This window comes from Centrocercus urophasianus, unplaced genomic scaffold (genome assembly GCF_019232065.1).
Source record: "Centrocercus urophasianus isolate 14NV4802_14NV808 unplaced genomic scaffold, USGS_Curo_1.0 seq_30, whole genome shotgun sequence".
In the NCBI taxonomy this organism is placed as follows: domain Eukaryota; kingdom Metazoa; phylum Chordata; class Aves; order Galliformes; family Phasianidae; genus Centrocercus; species Centrocercus urophasianus.
In genome coordinates this window covers 5,906,226-5,926,976 of record NW_024884867.1, presented here as the reverse complement: position 1 = coordinate 5,926,976, position 20,751 = coordinate 5,906,226, and the positions used below count along the sequence as shown (strand labels likewise).

Sequence of the window (20,751 nt, the reverse complement as noted above, 5' to 3'; positions counted from 1 at the left end):
CTTGCTGCCACGATGCAAATTCACAGCAGTGAGAGCAGAGCTGCTGCACGCTGAGATGGGAGCATGCTGCGATAGCGGATCATCAGCTGTGGTGGCTCAGATACAAACCTCTTTTTGTTTGTAAATCACTGGGCATCAAAACGCCATTGGAAGAGCAGAGGAATGCAGTCAGAGTTACACAGTTATGTCTTACAGTAATGAGATAAGTAAAGTTTACATGAGGAAGTAAATTAATAGAAGCCTCCCTGCCCTGAAGGCATCCAGTATCTGACCATCATGACAAACCCCACTGAGGCTACTTACCTTTATAATAGTCCTGTGGAACAGCCATTTTTACTGAAAAAACTATTTATTTGTCCAACAGAAAATATCTAGTGTGGAATTAAACGATCCAATGTTGCATCAGTAACAGAGGAACAAAAGGATTATTTTACAACAAGCTCCATATACACAAAGTTTTTAAACATTAAAACGTATCCAGCTTAGAAACTGTACATTCAAACACAGGAAAACATTCAATGTTCTTTCTGCAAGCATTTAGGAATACGAAATCATTCCATCAAAGCACACTTGGAGAATTATTTTTCCCACAACAGCTTTGCACATTAATATATTGAACAGATAGCAAAACTCTGAATCCCACAACTCTCTTTGCTCTCAGTTAGAATCCAAAACTATGTCACTTCATTGTTCTCAATGAACTAGCTCTATTAGTTCCTTCATCAGTGAAAAATACTCAGTGTGTAAAAGGATCTTTGGAAGCTTATATACATCAATGGTGTTGCCATATTGACCATATGACATGTGGTTACAGGCTGCAGTGTATCAAGCCAAACATCCCTTGGTTTTTCAGTGCGCTGTCTACCATGTCCTTCCTTTCTTAATACCACTCGTGTTGTCAGATACATTCTCAGTTGCAGAATTTGTAAGAAGTGAAAAGCAAAAATGCCCTCAATTTTTATTTTAATACAGGTTAACACTGAACTCAACAGCATCCAAAGGCTTTGTGTTACCTACAAGTCTTCACGTGGGCAATATTTTGTTTGAAGTTTACTCAATATCTCTACTTCCCTAAACCCTCTGAATGCACGTTTTGAAGGCCATTGCAATGCTGTTGAATATTGGCTCAAAAAATAACAAAGTGCCCTGTGAACATTAACACTGGAAAAGCAGAACTTTAATGAAAAGGCTTTCAATAACAAACCAAGGCAGCAGCCAGGCTGCGAGGTGGCATTCATCCAGCCATGGATTTCATTTCATTCACCCTGACCTCTAAGGTGGGCTCACACCCAGCTGGATTCTCCTACAGGCACTCCAGTTTTGGGGTGTTCACTGAACTGTAAGCATCCAGGAGATGCTTCCATCCTCTGCTGCACCACGTCCATCCCTCGTGCATCCAAGGGAAATGAGTCAGTGCATCTCTGAGGCAGCACTGAGCTACCCCAGTTGCATAGTATATTAGAGAAAGCTACCCAACTACAGCCTGATAAAAGGTGGCAAAAACAAATTACGTGCACTGGTTGTCAGCTCCATGAGAGCCCTGTCTGTTTACTGAGGGCTGACTGGAATTTGAGCTTGCTGGAGACCGAGCACACAGGATAAAGACACAGCAGAGACAAAGATCAGAGATAACCAGACCCACACCAAGCAACAGTCACTGGAACAGACAGTGCATTCCTACATCATCCACCATATCTACAGCAGGATCCCCTGCGAGCTCAGCTGCATTTTCAGACAGCCACAAAAAGAAAAGTGCCTGCTTGCACCCACTGCTCCCAGAATCTCTCACTGCAGCCACCATCAGAAAGCAGTAAGTGAGCAGACAGACATTCTGGTGCCATGTCAGACTCCAACTTTTCTCAGCAGAAGACACTCAAACATGGAATATCAACAAACTCTTTGGCCTTTTTAAAATTAGTCTGAGTTCCCTCAGTTTCTTGTCTAATTCTCCTTCGACACCATAAACAAACAAACAGCCCAACATGTCTCAGAGCATTACACAGCACTACAGTGCTGCAAATCCCTAAGTGAAAGGTGAACCCAACAGTGTTCATTTGTATTGCACCCAAAAACAGACTCAGCGCCCTGTTATTGCCCCACAAAAGAGGGGCTTGGTTCCCAGAATACTTAAAATACTTTATTGTGCAAAATTTGTTGCACATTTACCTATGTTTCTGTGAGACAACGGACCACACATATTAGAAAAAATGTATTGCTTTCCCACAGCCTATTGATTAGCATCTAGCCCATCTCATTCCACTGGGTCATGTGTTCTATAGTGAGGAATTCAGAAAGCAAACTGAGCCATAGATGCTCAGACAGGTCTCAGTTTCTGTTTGTATTTTCTTGCTGCATATCCACAGGCTCTGAATTCTGACTCCCTGCAAAGACAAATTTCTGACAAACGAGACAAACTTATCCTCACCTGAACTCTGTTGCACTCTCCACCAAGAGCAGGGATCATCAGCCTCCACAGACTGGTTACGTCTGAAGGAATGAAGTTCCTCTTCTCAGGAAGACTGTGGGTTAGCTCTTCCCAGGATTTTTGTTTCTGACACGATGCCAGCTGCATTCCTTTGTCACCTGCTTACCACTGCAGTCATGCAATCTGCAGCTATTGAGAAGTCCAGTCCAGCTGTCAGGAGACCAGCTTCTGTTGGGAGACACTCCAAACAGGCACCTTCCAAACTGTTCTGTGTAGCCGTTCAGACTGAGGCATCTTCACCAAACATTCTGGGTACACCACTGCAGGAACACACTTAGGCAAACTGAGCAGAAACAGACCTGAGCCCATGCAGAAAACCACAGCGTGCATCTCCACGCACAAAGAGACACCAGCACAGCTGAAGCAGTCTTCACCAAGCAACACAGTGCTCAATGTTTCTGGCAATGGTAGAAAAATCAAATTCTGCTCCAAAGCATCAAGAGTTACAGAGTACATACACCTCTCATATGAGATCCCATCTCTGCAGCAAACACCACTCCTCACCAACTCAAACTACCTGCCTCGAGTGGGAGAAGCATTCAGGAAATAGATTCCAAGCAATCTCCCTCACAGTGCCTGTTAATTCTCAAGGAGCAGAACCCGTAAGCAAGGGAATAGTAAGCATTGGTTGGTTTGCTGTTACTGCATTGTTGTTGTTGATGATGGCTAAAAAGTGCAAGGCAGGCATCTAGTTCGTAAAACCTATTTTGTAGTGTATGGAATCCACCATATGCTATACCAAGTACACAATAAATATTAATCTTTTGTTTTTAGGCATCGAGAGTACATTATTTTAATTACAGCTTATACCAAGTGGCATTCAGTTAATTATCTGCTTGACACGGGACATCGTAAGCTGAGTAGCTGACCATGCAAGCACAACAGACTTGAGAAAAACCCTTCCTGCTAAAATTCAAATGACATCTGGATCAAATGCCTTTGAACATGGAAGTGAAGTCTTTACGTGTGTGAGCAAAGAGCAGTAGTGACACAATTTACTGAGGTTCAACCCAAAAGTTCCTGCAGTTTGACACATAACGTTGGCAGTGACAGAATGGTCTGCTTTCTATGCTTCAGAGTTGGCCTTTTTGGGAACTTATCTTGCTTATTTCATCCATTCCTTCAGCAGGATTTCATGTCTCATCACTCCTGTGACCCAGAGTTAGACCTGGTGACTCCTGGGGAATGAGATCCTCTCCCAACCATCTCCTGTCCCCATTCTCTGTGGCTGGACTCCTGTAAGCCACGACCTTTTGTTTCAATGGGCAAGAAGAAGGAAGCCACAGCAGCCAGCAGGCAACATCCACTGTAAACAGCCAGTGTTAAATAGACTGAAGATTCCAACATCACCTGCAGAAAATACAGAATATTACCACCAGGAGGAATTTTAGGGCTGCATACTTTTCTTTCCTCAAAGACTACAGTCATAAGTTTTCTACTTAGCTTTTTGCAGAGCAGCAGTTCCTGACACAGCCTTCTTATTCCTGTCCCACAGAGCCTGGCTCTCCCAGACCTCCTGCCTAGCATTCCACGTGTGCTGCAGGTTCACATTCCCTAGAACTTGAGGTCTCAAAGGAAAAGCAGCACTGCACAACCCACAGAAACCTGTAAGCCCCTCACAGATCCCATCTCCTAGATGGGTGCCTTCCGAGGAGCCCCCACATCCATCCAGCAGCCTGCTCTGTAGTTATTTACCTCCCATCATAAGACCTTTGAAATAAGAGATGAGCCTGAACTCTCTTCAGGGACTGGGCAACAACTATCCTTCAACATATCACGCACAGACTGACCTTGGTGTGGCCCTTACAGAGAGGAGGCAGGTTCTCCATCACCTTCCTAGGCCATCAGTACTGAGGGAAGGGTTTTTACCTGTGCAATGAATGGTGTTATGAGGGCTCCCACTCTGGCCATTCCACTGCACGTTCCCAGGCCCAAAGCACGTGTGGCTGTTGGGTAAACCTGTGGAGAAAGCACCACCCATTAACTCAAGTGAGCAGCTCCCTTCCAACCTCCTTAATCAATGGAAATAGCACTGCAACGAGTTCTGCAAGACAACATTGAGATCATGAACTCACATCTGGGGTTAGGTCCACTGTGAAGAGGTCATAAAAATGACTTTCCCACCACGTTCTCACTCCCCTTAAATAGTCTCATTACAAAACCAGCCTCCTTACCTCTGGAGTGTAAACATAAGCAGCCTGAAATCCTCCTGAAATAAAAGCTCTTGCAATGAAGAGCAGCACAGTAAGAACATTTCTGTGAGAAGAAAAAGGAGAGCAGTGTTTGGGATTGTTCTGTACAATCTGTTTGTTTAACTTGGAGGCACGTGCAATTAAAAAAATGCTAATTTCATTACAACCATTTCTTTTGGTTTTTTTTTAATGAACCCTTCTTATTTTTTCTGGACCCTTAATACAATACTGATGCCAAACAATCTGCATTCCCACAGTCACATCAGCTTTCTAAGGGTATTCATTCTAACTGACAGCTGTGGACTGCAGAAACAAACAGCCAGTGCCTAAGCTTGTCTAAGTAAGAAAAATATATTCCATGTTATGCATGGTGCTAACAACAAAAAATTGGCACACACAAAAAGGAAGTCAGACTGCAGCTCGCCTGTTTAAAACACACAAACCTACATACCAACTGAACATTTGCAGCTTTGAAAGGTTTCTCATTACACAATTGTGCTGTACCCCAAAAGGTTTAAATTCAGAGAGCTCTCCTCTGCCTATTTTGCACTTCCTTGCTCTTCAGCCCCAAAAACCAAACGTTGCCTCCCACCACGATTAAGAAAGAACACAGAGTCAGCACTGGCATTTCACTGTGTTTTACTTACCTTCCAACACACAGAAACAGCAGCAGGCTGCAAAACGAGAAGACAAAAAAGGACAGGGCCATGGTTTTCTTGCGGCCTATGCGATCAATAATCCACAGTGTTACTAACACACCTGTAGAAGGAGGCAAGTTGATTGTTGGGAATTAAGCACAGGTGGAAGCTGCATCAGCTGGCTTTTCACATAGGCTATGTTATTTAGATTTGAAAATCTGCTCTCACGGTACTTTGCTGGCAGAGGAATGGAGCAGAGGTGTGGAAGAGATCGGTGCAATTACTGTTATCACATGCAAAAACACCACTCTGTGTCCCGGCCTGTGAGCTTTGCTCCACATTCACAGTAATCCACCTGCCTGCACGCTCACTGGGGGACACACAGGTGTAGCAGTGAGCAGTCAACTCTGACATCTGCTAAATACTGCTTACTGAGTGCTAAAAATGCCTGCCTTGTGTCTAACTAGAATATCTTTTGTTCAGCTTCCAACCACCGTCCCCTACTAATCTTTCTACTGCTTAGACCCAAATATTGTCTATCCATTGAGGTTTTTTACATGCTGCCATCAAATCACTTCTCACCCGCTCTATGATAATATAAATGGATCAAGCTCTTTAAGTCTCATATTTTTAAATATTCTCTCTTCTGCAGTTTTTCCAGATCCCTTTAAAAGCAGACGCACAGCAAGAGTGGAGATTATGCCAGTACCAATGCTGCCAGTGTCACATTCAGAGATATCCCAGTTTGTATTTCTTACACCCTGTCTCAGTATGTGTCAGGACCTGACCAGTCTGTTCAGCTATAGCATCAGTCCAAGACTACATTCTGTCTTCCATTCACTCATGTCCTTCCCAGGATGTCCTACCTACTCTCATTAGGTAGGGGCTATGCACATTTGCCACAGACTCACAACTTTTCACCTATTAAATGGCTTCTCTTAGATTTCATGTCCCTGAAACTACAGTATAGAGCGGTGCAAACATCCCCACTGCTGCCTCACTGTAGTATTTCAAACAGAGTAGTACTGAGAGATCATCTTTTACATCTGGAGAAACACTAGCTATTAAATGCTATCTGGATCCTCCTGTGAAAGACTGTTCATTGAAATTCATCTTAAATTGACTGCAAATCACGGCTGTGCTGGACGGAGTGTTATGAAGCAAGTCCTCCATTGATTCACTACATCCAGGATCCTTTTAAAATAGTCTTGGATAGTCACTTATGGATAAAAGTTCAAGTGATTCTGCCCCTTTTATTTAATCGTTACTCTTCCTCTGAATGCCTAATACGTTTCTTGGAACAAATCCATAGTAAGACAGGCCATTATAGGTTCACAAAGCAATTACTAGTGATTTGATCTGTGGGGATGTCACCACCAGTGAAGGGAGCTACAGCTACTGTGTGTACTGCATGCATCAAACAGTTCAAGCAAGGAGCCCCACTGCTTCTGGAAATACAGTGGCATTAGGCCAGAAGGAGAGCCCACTTTCTGTCATACCAAAGTCCATTCCAATTACACTGAGCTACTGGCAGTGAAAAACTGGAGCTTTTTATCACCACTTACCTGGGAATTCTGACAGGGTTGTCCAGAGCAGATCAGTGTAGTCTTCCTCTGTCAGATACTCACAGGTCAGGCTGCACTTTGCTTTAATTTCTTTTCTTCTACTGGAAACTGTAGGAGAAAAGAAAAAAACAAACAAAACTAAACATATTTTAAGTAATCTGCTCTCTGCTCATCTTCCTTTACTCCTGGTAAAGGAACCATTCTTACTGCTGAAAATAAAGGAAGGGATGTGAAGCAAAGAAATGCTGCTGCACAGAAAGTGTATTCAGAGCAGAAGACACAGCTGGAACTGAACAGCTGATGGTCTTACATGTGGCAGGATGTCTTACATGTGCAACCAGAATGAAAACTTACACCTGAATGTCAGCTTTACAAGCTTAGTGATTTCCCAGCCCAGGGCTTATGAAGCGAGCAGAATTAACATTCGTAACACAGGTTTCTCCCTACATAAATTGGGATTTAACCCTTCTTCTGGACTTTGAGAAGACAGAATAATTCCAAGTCCTTGTGGGGAAAAAAAAAAACAAAACAGTATTTTTAAGGACTGTGCTGTTGTGCAAGCTCTGATTCCGTGTCTTTTCCCAATGCTGCCCACCCCCTTCCATCATTTTCAAACTACCAGACAGTTTTGACTAATCTCAAACGTTCTGAATAAAGCCATGCCTCCCCTGGGGAATCCAACTTCTTAAGCCTCTTCTTGATGCAGTCAAAGCTTTTTTTTATACATAAAAACCTGCAACAGAAAGGGTGTTGCTTTCCCAGCATTATCTTTTTTCTCCACAGGTCTTCACATCTTAAGAACCTGGGAGCTCCAGGGGAGCAGCAGTTTTCTCTATCTCAGAACCAATTAGGCCTGTCAAATCTAGCAGCTTACATTTATTCAATCGTTCTTTACTCAAGAAGAACAGACACATTTCCTAAAAGCTCTCCTTTGAAGGTTGTCTTGCTGTGTTACATTTGGGGCTCACAGACACTGCAGGACCTCTCTGCATTGTGTGGGAAACAAGGCAATGTCTGCCAGTAGTGTTTAATAAAAAGGAGATGCCTTAAAATTCAGGCTGGCAACCACGGTCCTTTCCAAACTAACTGCTGAAAGTCATCAAATAAAAGATATTCCATTACTTTACAGGGATTATTGAAAAAGAAGAGATGGTCTAGTACTCACTGCTGCAGACATCTCCTGCTTGGAAGAACTCTGTAGTTAATAAAACTAACCCATAGTATGAAAAAGCATTGGAAAACCTGCAGGGACGAAAAGAAGAGAGGAAATCTCAGCTGACCACACCTATGATAAACAACAGGAGCCACAACCAAACCCACTGTGTGTGGACTTCCACCAAGTGCAACCTCAAAGCCATTTCCTATCAGCAGTTAGAAAAGGAAGGGGCAATTAGATCAAGAATGCTAGTGACTGAGTGGTTTAATAAATTACAAATCAATGCAGTTTGGGCTTTTTTTCATGAGGAGGAAGTTGCTGTATTTTAGTGATACTGTTAATCACCTCAATTAAAATCCATTAGAATAGTGCTGGCGCTGAACCATTTATATTTTCTCTTACCATATAAACCAGAGTAACAACGTGGTCCATCTAAAATGAGGTGTAAAAAGGTCCCTCATTTTTCCTCGGTCTTCCTGTTGAAAACAAATGTAAGTCAGAGAATCAGGTTGCTCACAGGTCCCAGACTGAAGGAAGTACAGTGGTAAGGGATAACAATATACAGTATGATGTACTTGGACAAGTTCAGTTTGAATTTGGGACTCTTCAGGTTGGAGGAGCCACAACAAAGTAAAGAATTCCTCTGCCAAGTGGAGCAGGAGCACAGCATTCTCAGAACAGTTCACACGCATGGCGCAGTGCTGCTTCATGAGGAAGGTGAGAATCTGAGTAAGGAGGGGCTGCAAAGTGGAATAGCAGAACTTTGCCAATGCACAGCTAGCACAGGGTTCATGTGGCCTTCAGTCAGCTCTGCTGAATTAGCACAGTCCATTGAGACCCAGGGCAAGGTGCCAAGGAACTACAAGCAGCCTACCAGCAAGCAGACCTCTTTTCAACAGAGTGTTTCTAAAACAGAGTGGCAGACACAGCTCATAAACCTGTGGTTAAAGAAAAGTGCTTTCCCACCCCACCCTAAAAACAGAATCTTCCAAAACTTGCAGAGCATTCCTGCACAGCCCATCATCATTGCCCTGACTGAACCAAGTATTGGTGAAAGGCACAAGAGCTCCAGTCCTCACCCATCTGGGCTGCAGAAAATTGAGCTTGTATCTCCAATTATTAAGACCATTTCTAAAAATCTCCTGCTTAATTCTACAATTTTGCTGCTGTTCGAACCTGCAGGTTTACCTCTGCTGTTCCTGCTAGCTTCATAACATTTTTTATCTGTGAAAGTCTGCTCCGTGTTCTGTAAACGCAGAGCCAATTTATATGTTGAAGGGGTGCTGAAAAGTTGGCCATGTAACACTAAAGTGAAAAGAAATCCAGTGTAATTCATGCAGTAGCATACAGTTCAGAAGTAACAACCTGAATTGCTCCATGCAATAGGACTGAATTGGAGCTTGTAGCATTCCAGCTCCACAAGACCAGGATTAAATTCAAGAGATACACCTAGAGAGTCTGATTCCACCTCATCCCATGAGTTCAGATCCTGGGAGGTGTGATATTCTTCAAAAATAGGGTCTTTCTCACTGTGGTTTGGGCATATATGGTCATCTCTCATTTTTGGTTAGTGGTTGAGACATTAAAATTAAAGTTAACACGGATTATTTGCTTACATAAATCCCTATGCCTACAGTACAGTTTCACTGTTATCCTGAGTGATTAATGTGTCAGTTACCCATACATACCTGCCTGGAAATAATTAATTTTCCTAGAGGCATTGGAGCTCCGTTTTCTGTTGCTATCCGCTTCAAAGTAGCAATTGCTTTTTCTTGATTTCCAGATAATACATCATACCTTGCACTTTCTGGCAGCCACTAAGAGAGCAAAGCAGATCATATGCACAGTGATGTCAAAAACACAGCAACCAACAAACTGCAGACTTTATTGGTGAGCTTACAGTGGGAAATCTAACATAAGACATGATCACAGAACCAGTCTTTAACAAATCAGAAAATCCCCTTTGTGTCAAATGTCAAGTTCCTCTCTAGGCTTTGAGAAACTGCCAAACAGCTTTTTTTTGCCATAAAGTCAGAATTCCAGAACTCTGTTGTCTCTTTCCCATTCTCAAGAAATGTTGAGCATTTTTGCAGGATCTTGACATTATCCTTTCTCAGTGGGGAAGGCAAAGCATCCCAAGCAGACAACAAGATGCTTTAGGCATTCCAGAATTTGCATTTTTAAACACATTTTAAGAGAATACCTACAAAACATAGGACAGCGAAGAGCAAAAGTGGGAGGGCAGAAAGAATGAGAAGCCACCGCCAGCCAAGAGTGGGCATCACCAGCACTGCTAGGAGCACTTCAAACACAGTTCCAATGGCCCAAAAGACCTGCCAAAGGGAAAAGAAACAGTCACAGATGAGAATGCTATTAAGCATTCTTTGAAACATTCAGAAATGTGCTCTCCAGGGACAGCTGGAGAGAGAAATGCCAGAGACATTTCAAATATACACCACTGCATGCAAACAGAAATCCAGAGATGTACTGGGGATCTGTGTACACGTTGCAGAAGCTCAGCTCTGAAAAGCTAATGTCAGCTTTCTTGTGACACTCCTGTTTAACCAGAGGCAGCTTCTTATAAGGAACAGACTCATCACATTCTGCTTCTTAAGCAAAATGACCACTACCATCTATGTATGGGTATTGTACCCACCTAACACTGCCACATTTACTGTATTTGTCTTCCTTTGCAAAACCAATCTAGCAAAGCCACACAGAGTTTGTCCTATAAGTGAAAGAAGGAATTGATACCTTCCTAGCAAATAATGGAGCTGGCAACCTGTTGCATGTCCTAGCCATGCAGGATTATTCTCCTCTGGATTATGAACCGTAAAAGGATAATCTTCTTTTTCTTGACAGCTCACTCTTTAATGCTCAGAATATATTTCTTACCCACTATTGCTCTGAGGTAGCCAAACTGTGGCAGAACAAAAATGACACAGAAGGCAGTGATTCATCTGCTGAACTCTATTTACAAAAACTTAAGCAACTGAAAGTAGGACTAGCCAGCAGTTATCTTAGGAAACTGTTTGAGTAACTGAGAAGCTGTTTCAGTGTAGTGAGGTTTGCCACGAGGATGCTCCTTCCAAAAGGACCACGTCAGACAAGTAACAGCACTGCTCTCTGTCTTCTGCTGGCACACTTCAATTCAAGGGCTGCAAATTTTGCTTTTAAAGTATTTATGAGGCAAAATTCCTCTCTGTGTGACTTTGATACATTTGGATTGAATCTGGAGAGCTGAATTTAGCCTTGCACTTACTGTACAGTCACCTCTTCGTTATCCATTACTGAGCTGTACATCAATTTCACTGCAGCATTAGGTCACCAGAGGGATCTCTGCATGCTGCCTTCAGAAATGCTGCATACTTGGCACTGTTCTGGGACCACTGGCCTCAGTGCTGGAGAACTCCACGCTAACTTAACTGTCCAGACCTGACTGCTGCCATGTCTGACATTATTAATCAATAGAGCTGAATGGTTGCAACCAACAGCAGAATTTGTCCCCTGTGGACCAGCACACATAGCTACACTGCTCACCTCTATTAATAAAATGCATTTTGCTCTGGCTTTCATTGGAAGGAATTCGGCATATAAGGTTACCCTGTAAGAGTGAACATTGAGAAAAACATCATGTTAGCACACTGAGAGATGTCAGACACTGTGCTTGCCTTCTATTAACATTGCCACAACCACAGGAGTAACAAAAACCCTTCCTAGTCTTCAGAGGCAGGGAGGTGTGCACACTGGTTCAGACTTTGCTGAACAACACTCTATTTTAGTTCATCACTGCAAGAGAAGGCAGAATTTGCTCTGCTCACGTGGCTTATAGTTGTTAGCTAAATGTAACAGTTCTTGCTGCACAGGTTGCTTAACACTGCTTTGATCTGGGACAGGCATGATGTCTGCATTTTCAGCATGTCTATCAGCAGTCCATGCAAACTCTTGCTAGTTAAGTTCTTACACCTGGCTCAGAGAACATCACATTGGCCTACTCTGCCAGGTTTCAACTTTCTAAGACATAATTACTTTTAAGATCTGATTGTGTGATTGGTATAAAATAATTCCCATTCTTTTACAACGAGGAATCAGAAAGAAATTGTCTAACTTTGCAGAATTGCCATTTCATGATTGTGCCAACAGTATGGCTTCTGTGTGGACAGAAGGCAGAACCAAAGGGGCAGCAGACAGCCAAGGCTCTCTTGTCATCTTCAGTCTGCTAAGACTCTTGGCTCCTACTCTCTTTGGATTCCACTGGCTCATCCTCAGCTTTGAAAGAATACAATATCTTTGAAAGACTGGATGTTGTAATATGAGTGAACAATCATACTTATGGTGACATACTGTCTCACAGGAGATTCCAAGAGGCCTCAGGTGCAGGTCCAACATACTCAGAGGGAAAGGGACATCTGCTATAGTTAGTTAATTTGTTACTGCTGGGTGTATTCTTTTTAGCAGCACGTTTCATACAAACCTTTCTCCCATACCAACTATAGAATACAACAATATAATTATAAAGATGCCAGTGTTATTTCCCTGAAATACAGCTACTCGTAGCCAAAGTAATAGTGTCTACTTAATACTAGGAAGGAGCTATTTCTCATGCCAGATATATATTAATTCTTTTTATCAAAGGTATTGCTGTTATAGTTGGAGCAAGAAGCAGACTCAGCAGCAGTGGAATCCCCTCTGAGCTCTGTAACCAGCTCCTCTTTGTCCCTCATTAAGTCATGCAGCCCTTATGCTTTATCCACCTCTCTGCAAAGTGGTATTAGCTGAGCTGTAACTGTTCCACTGGGGCTCTGTGGAACACCATTAATATGAGTTTGCAGTATGAGGCATTATTAATTCTGATGCTTCATCTTTGTTGTTCTCCTGCCTCATTCCAGTTGTGCTCAGTTGGAACTGCATGGCAGAAAATGCCTCACTGCTGCTCAATACACAGCAGGATAAGAACTTTCAATTTTACATGCATGTTATGCTTGTGTGCAGCTTCTAACTGGGAGCAGATGAGCAGTAAGAGAAAATTAATAAAACTGTGAAGCTCCATCTCAGCTCTGAATCTTTTATCTGGGAATGGTAATAGAAAAGACAGGATATTGACTTGCCTTGTCAAGAAGTCTATGAGCCATCAATCAAAGTTAGGCTCTGATTACTCTGAAATAGCACCTCCACGGGGCAAAATATCAATTATTAATAAGGATGAAAGACTACATGGAGAAAGACTAGCTATACTCATCCCTTTCCATTTATAATTAAAAGCCAAGAACAGATTTATTTATTAAAATGGAAAATTTAGAGATCCTCCTCTTCAGAATGGAATGATACAGTCCTAGAGAAATATCCTGACACTACCTTCGTACCAGAAAGTGTCTGAGCCACAAAGACATCTGATCTGCTCCAGGTTTGGGCTACGTGACTTTGGAACTCCAGATCAGGTTCCAATGTAAAAGTTGAGGCTCTGATTGAACAATATTTCAGAGCTTTACAAAGCAGCAGCAGTCGAGGCTTCATTCCACCTCTAACTGCTAGTGTTTAGATCATCATCTATCTTGCAACAAGTCCATGTCATCCCTTACTGACCACTCCCAGCACAATTTGTTAATGCAGTGTTTGGGCACGGCTACAGAATGCTGTCTATTGCATTTAATCCACTGCTAGCTGGGCTGTTTTGGGCCTCTCCTTTTCACCTGAGGGAATGAGAGGAACTTAATAGGACTCAAGGCATACAACATATTACATTTAAGTACCTAGTTTTTTCTCACAGAGGTCACTGTAGGCTGATAGATCACCTTAGTGATCTATTAGATATCTTCAAAGGCTTATCAGAATTTAATATATTAGTTCCAAAAAACTAAAAGGAAAGTGGGCTTGGGATAACTAAACTGAGGGAAGTCTTCAATTTGACATAAGCATTAAAAAAAAAGTAACACGAAGATAGAAAAGAGACTTGTGAATATTTACTTACGACTGAGGCACTCCTCCAATCCCAAAGCCCACCAGGCCCCTCAGCACCAAGATCCAGCTGTATATCGGTGCAAAACCACTCAGGATCCCATAATACAGAGTCCATAACACACTGATCTTCAGGCCCTGCATTTAACAAACAAGCAAGGGAAAAATAAAATCTCTGCTGTAACATAACATGAACAACATGTAAACTAGAGCTTCACAGCCAGAAAGTTCAAGTGCTACTTCTCCAAGTCCAACAGCTGAAGGTTTCCTAAAGGCAAGTCTAAGGTGGCACAGGTGGTACCAGGACACTAACAGCACCAGTAGGTGATGAGTTTATGAACCCGTTCACAAAGTGAGCAGAGAATTCCTCTATCTGTACAAGGATTTGCTGCACTGCACCCAGAATTTCCCACAGGCTTTCACAACAACAAAATGCTTCACGCCACCCGGCTCTTATTTTTCTCACTTCTTATTTTCTGCTTTAGTCTCCCAGACTTCTTTTATTTCATGGGAGGTCGCTTCTGGCTCTCCTTAATTCTGCTTAACTCTACTTACATACGAGCTGTGACACCTGTAAACATCACTCACTAAAATATGCACACTGCTGCAGTACTTCCACATGTTCCAGTAGGAGCTGAGCACTTACTGTTTTTCTCCCATACTGATCTGAAATGTTTCCCCAGAGGGTGGAGCTGGACATCATTCCCACAAACACTACCTAGGAAACACCAGAAAAAAAGTCTCCTCCTTAACAACAAGACAAGTGACAATTCCCATTCGACAGCAAAGAAAACACAATTTCAAATGAAACTTGAAAACTTCAGCACTAACAGCAGACCAAAATTTTCACGTGTTCTGGGTTCCTCTGCAGTAAAGACTATTAAAGGCAATTATTCATACAGTGAGATTATTCAAAATGCACTCCAGCCCTACTTTACATCTGTTGAGATGATAGGGAGTTTGTGGTCCAGGAATTGGGGTGAATTTCAGCAGACTGAATCTCTGCAAGGCTACTTGTCTTCGGAGAAGAATGAAATCTTGCCCATTTAAAATAATGGCAATTATTCTGAGTCAATTCATATATTTTCCTGGAAATTACATGAAACAATGAAGTTAAAGCTTGCAAATTTTCCTCATTTCTCACTGAGTTTCCCTTCTTCAAGCTCTGGCTTTTAAGAAAGGCCATGAACAGATTTAACTGTGGAATATAAAGCATAATGTCTGAATAACAGTGAGTGGAAAAACCTTACAGAACACAGGAGCTGTCAGTTATTTTTCCTACCGATGTGAGCAATGCAACCTGCCAGCTTGGTAATCGCCACTCACAATGAAGCTGAGGAGCTAGGATACTTAAAATCATCATTTCCATAGCATCTGCCATCTAGAAAGGTGAGAAAGAAACAAAAATAAAGAACTGCCTGTAAATTAGATTGATGTAACAGTCATTAATCCTCCTTCTTGAAGCTAACTTTGCTTCTTCTCTTGACATTTCTCCTCTGTAAGTGAAACAAAACACTTGTGCTTGCAAGGTACTGGGGGTGTCCACAGTAAATAAGGGCTCCAGACATCATTACCCAAAAATAGACCACTGTGGATGTAACATACAGTGCTTCAGAAATAGCAGAAAAGTGAAAGCAAAGTCTGTCTTCCTGTTCTTGATATCAAAGTTTAAAACTAGAAGCACTGAATCAGTGTTCATCTGAAGCAGACATTACAATATTGAGTAATACAGCAAAGAGAGAACGTAGCTGATGGGATAAATGTGGTGAAATCACCGAATGAAAACTGAGATCTGTAGGAATAGGATTGTACCCTTTGCATCTGAAATAAGTATTTTAAGTAGAGAATTTCAGCAAGAGAGAAATCAATCAGTTATTCTTTACCTCCACACAACAAGTTTGAGTCCAGCTGTCACTCTAGAATTTCAGGCAAAATTCTTCCTCCATTGCATATTTATCTGTTTAGAGACTTTTTGTCTACAGAGAATGGCTACAGAATTTGAAATCACTGGGATTCTGTAACGGGTGACCATGCAATTCATCTTGCTAACAATTACTTGCCCATGCTAATCCTGTAATAACAGAGAGCTTCCACTGGAACTTCCCAAATCCAATGGCTTCCACCGCATCTTCCACCATGAAAGTATCTAGAAAGAAAACAATCTGAGTGCAGAAACGTGCTCCTTTCCTCGTGACATGCATCCCTTGATGCAGCATTTTCTGCCAGTGTAACTATGCATTAACTGGGTAATCTGCTTAGATTTACAACAACGACCAGAGGGCCACTTTGCTTTTATACAACTCCTCCCCAAGAACATCTCCATGTTTTTCAGAAATTGTCTTAGAGCCAAAACAATTCTAAATATTTATAAAATATTTTCTTGACAAAGAAATAAATCAGAGTCACACCAATGACTTCAGTGCATTCTCAGCCTGCTACTCCTGGGAGTGACCCCACCAGCCACTGACTTACAATTTCCTTTGGTGAGAGGTATATATAACAGCACAGAGCAAAACCATACAGGGGCTGGAAAATGGAGAAGGATATTTTATTGAACTGAAAGTCAAACTGTAATTATTTGAATGAAGAATTTGTCCAGGACATCTATATCTTAATACAGTTCTGTTAAAAATGCTGAGGGTTCTTGTTTCATTACCTCATTATTTTGTGCCATCTGAACAAGCAATGATATCTCAAATTCCTTTGCTCAAACAGAAAATGGGAAGTACAACCAAAATATCTTTTGATCTTCCATTTGTTTAAAACAGTTTAAGTCTCAAGGTTTTAACACTTCCAGCTCTTAATGAAGTACATTTGCCACAGAAAAGCTTTATCTAACTAAGAGTTGGACATTCTCACAGAACAGAAGATCAAAAAGAAATCAAAACCAAACCAAAATGAAAGCAAACAAAAACTAAGTGATAAAACAGAAATGTCGTGGGATCCCAATCTGTGACTGCAGCACTGAAGCTCAGCATGCTGGCATGTTGCATCGCTTCCACTTCTTTGGGTGACATGCCAACTGAACCTGTCTGCAGATTTGCATTGATGCAGTAAGTCTTTCAAGAAACTCATCCACTTCACGCCGTTCTGGCTCCTCCTGCATCAATATGTTAATAAATGAGTCCCTGGGAAAACAGCTGTACTACAGAACTTTAGTATGTTTTGTGCTAAGACACAATTAGCACTTCTCACATCTTCTTTCAGGACAGCCTGCTCTTTTGTCTCAGGCAGAAAGCAGAGGCTGGGAAATGAATGCATTCTGTGTCCCTCTTGTCCTCTAGGTGAGTGGCAGACAGGAGCACTGCAGAGGCTTCGTGCTCAGCCCTAAAGGAGAGCCAGGTGTAACTGTTCCAGTAAACGTGGTGATGATTTAGCAGTACTGATCAGTTGTGAAACTTAGCCAAACTGCCTACTCGAAATAGGTGCTGACAGCTGGATCCCCCCATCAAATGAAACACACAAAGAAATCCTCAGGGGACAATGTAACTAAATCCCCATGTTCAGGTGTGTTGCCTATGTTGCTATTTTCTTTTTTGATCTGGGGATCTCTAACTTCTCTAAACCCAATGCACTTATCCTGGCTGAAATGAAGAGGCCACAGCTTTTTCCTTGCAGGGAAACAAGAAACCTGCTCACCATCAGTTGGGTTGGCAAATTCTTTTGGCACTGCAGCTCCATCCTCCAGCTCGATAGCCTCTAGCTCTGTCCGAACGCCCTCAATCTGAATTTCATGCTCTCCTGAAATGGCATCCTCCTCTGACCTTGAACTTTCTCCAGTGCGGCGAAACTTGACTACCCTAAGAAAAGAGAAATGAGGATTAATGCTTTGGTGGATGTCTTGTGGATTGCTGTGCTCAGTTAGTCTTGAGAAGCTATCTGGTCAAAGAGGCGATGGGCTGATCTCTGCAGTGAGGGAGAGCACAGGACATGAAAAGAGAACTCTGCTGAACTGATCCAACTTTCATGACTTACTTAACAGCGACTTTTTGCAAGGCTTCACATAACAAGGAGGAGATCCACCTGCCATCACTGAACTTTCATGTGACGAAACAAAGATTTTAGAACAGGTCTAACATAGCTAGTGTAACACATCCCTCAGTCCTCTTTCAGTCTACCCCAACATCAGTGGAACTTTTCACCTTGGTAACTGACAGTTTCTTGGACTTCAGTGAAGCTTTTTGTTGTTGTTGTTGGAAATAGATTAAATTATTCTTGCTGTTACCTTTGACTTCTGGTACTTAAACATTTTAATTCTATGATAAAGATGAGCAGAAAGTCCCTTGAACTTCAGCTAAATCCTCTGCTTTAAAGGTTGCCAAAACTAAGCTAGCAGCATCCTTGCCAGATGCAGCTGCAGCAAACTGACATGCATGCATGACATTTCTAAAGGTGACCTGAAAGACTTTATGTATTTGGCAATCTTATTTTCTCTTACAAGTGCTGATGGTGCAATCCATATGAACGTAAGGGCAAAATGACAGGCAATCTACACAACTGCTGCAAATGGCTTCTGGTCCAATAAGAGGATGGAAGAATTAAAACCTCGGTCTCCCATGGGTTGTTTACAACTGAAGGAGTCCTGGCTGCAACAAACCACTCATTCCAGCTCAGGATTTCTCTATGGTAGAACCATAAAGCAAAGGGATCCAAAACACTTTCCAGTTTCACAGTCCTGGCACATAATATAGCTGACCACATCCCAGCTGGGGAATTGCACGCACTCACTGATGATATTCTGGCAGCAATCTGGAGAGAGAGAGGTACAGTCCTCGTTTGGTGAGGCTGTCACACACAAGCAGTTGGCTGTGAGATGTTTTGGGACTGCTTCTCATGTTCATAGACACAGGACGACTTGGGAGATGCATGGGGTAAATAGTTATGGGAATAGTGGGATCAAAAATGTCCCTGAAGATATAATCCTCATACAATCTACAACATGACAAGTGTTAGCACTCACTGATGTTGCACACCTGTGAGATGATTTATTTATTTTTATTACAAAGGGCAATTAATAGGAGAATGCCATTCGTGTTGTACTTGCAAAAGCTCTGCAAGCAACTGGTTTAACTATACAGAAAATAAACTAGATTTGCAATTTCTTGTCATTAAAAAAAGGACTATTACCATAATTTCAGTAAAGCCTGAAGCAAAACTCATTGAAGGATTTTGGGAGCTACAAAAAGCCTCTGCTCCAAGGGTTATGACTGAATATCATTCATACCAACTATACTTGTAACTAGACCATGCTTCAGTAAGCTACAAGCCACGTTTTTTATACTAAGAAAAACCTTTCCAATGTAAAACACCACAAAACCCATGTATTACTTCTGTTTCATACTGTATAGCTCAAGTAGGCTTTTGGAACTGAGCATTTTGGGGAGTTCCAGGTGCTACACAAAGGCACACTGATTGATCTGAAAATCATAAACTCTCCAGTAGCAATCCAAGTACAGAGCTCACATTCCTCATCACAAAGAATCAAAGAAAACGCTTTTCATTTGGGAACACACGAAGCAAATTGACACAAATGAAGAACAACACGCAGTGCCACTGGCCATCCCACACTCTCAGAGAGCTGCATTTGTTTGCAAGATCCCACAGTACTGAATAAGTCTAATTATACCTGCATTGAAAAATACTTCAGGACATTTATGCCCTCTGTGCTTAGTTTTCTAAAACAAAGAGACTGGGGAAAATGGCCTAATGTAAATGATGGGTCATTATTTTTACTTTTAAGGTGATTACAGCTGAGCTGAGCACTTGAAAATACCTGGAGCTCACGTCCACCTCCTCAGCTTATTAGAAATGTTATTGGACAGGTTGCTCTGTCATTGAGATGAGCTCATTAATATTGAAAATCAACTTTAAGCATTTATTCCCCGCCTTGCAGAGTGAATGATTTCCAAACAGGAATATATTTCAAACCACGTGATAATGGAGCAACTGGGAGAAATGCATTTATTTGCAAAGACAACATTTTGCAGCCGTGAACAGGAAAGGAAACCTTGCCGTTAAAATCCTTCTCTCACCTTTTTGCACAGATCCAGCAACCACATCCCAACAGTTTGTTATGAACAGCAGCGTTCTCCCTGTGCAGCAGTGCGTGCTTTACTGCAACATGCAGTTAGCAAATATTAACGACACTCAATGCAAACACACCTTGGCAAAAAGAGGCTGTGATCTGCCATCGGCTCAAAGCAGGAAGCTGAGGAAGATGCCTTCCTTAGCCCAACGTTATTTACAGATGCAATGCACCTTGCAAATGCAATAGGAGCATTTCCTCTCAGAACATTTTTTGGCACTTCCGCGGTTTTGTTCCAGCCCTCCTTATTTCCACCACCACCAGGTTCATGCAAAAACATAAACGCATCGGATTTATGTAACAGCCGAATCCCTGCATGCCCCCAGGATGCTGAAGCCAGGCAGCTGCACAAGGAAAATGGCCTGCTTCCCGGGGCCTGAGACACTTCCTAAAAGCAATTCTCTTAAAAATCGCCAGGATGTACAATATCCCTGCAGCCCGTTTAGAAGAAACCCTGCGCATCCTCGCTCCCCTACCGTTGCTACTTACGGCAGCTGTCTCAGCTGGAATAAATCATCCTCCATTGCCAGGCTGCGTCTGGAGGAGCTGCTCTCATCGCTCTCGCATGGCGGGGATGGATGCAGCTGTAGCAAAGCGGGCACGGGCGGACGGAGGGCTCTGGTGGTCGCAGGCACCGGGACGGTGCGGCACCGCACGGCACAGCGCGGCGCGGCT

The 20,751-nt window shown here is 42.3% G+C and overlaps 1 protein-coding gene across 1 annotated transcript; it reads right to left on the bottom strand.

Moving 5' to 3' along the window:
• Positions 1–336: 336 nt before the first annotated feature.
• Positions 337–20,667, bottom strand: LOC122165894 (SV2 related protein). Its single transcript, XM_042829281.1, has 16 exons — positions 20,566–20,667; positions 17,631–17,791; positions 16,052–16,137; positions 15,274–15,372; positions 14,638–14,709; positions 14,005–14,129; positions 11,577–11,640; positions 10,244–10,369; positions 9,725–9,853; positions 8,439–8,512; positions 8,046–8,122; positions 6,881–6,988; positions 5,325–5,436; positions 4,660–4,741; positions 4,355–4,444; positions 337–3,835 (listed from the first exon to the last, which is right to left on the bottom strand). The coding sequence occupies exons 1-16, from the start codon at positions 20,598–20,600 to the stop codon at positions 3,629–3,631; spliced, it is 1,647 nt and encodes a 548-aa protein (XP_042685215.1). The 5' UTR covers positions 20,601–20,667; the 3' UTR covers positions 337–3,628.
• Between the last annotated feature and the right edge of the window lie 84 nt (positions 20,668–20,751).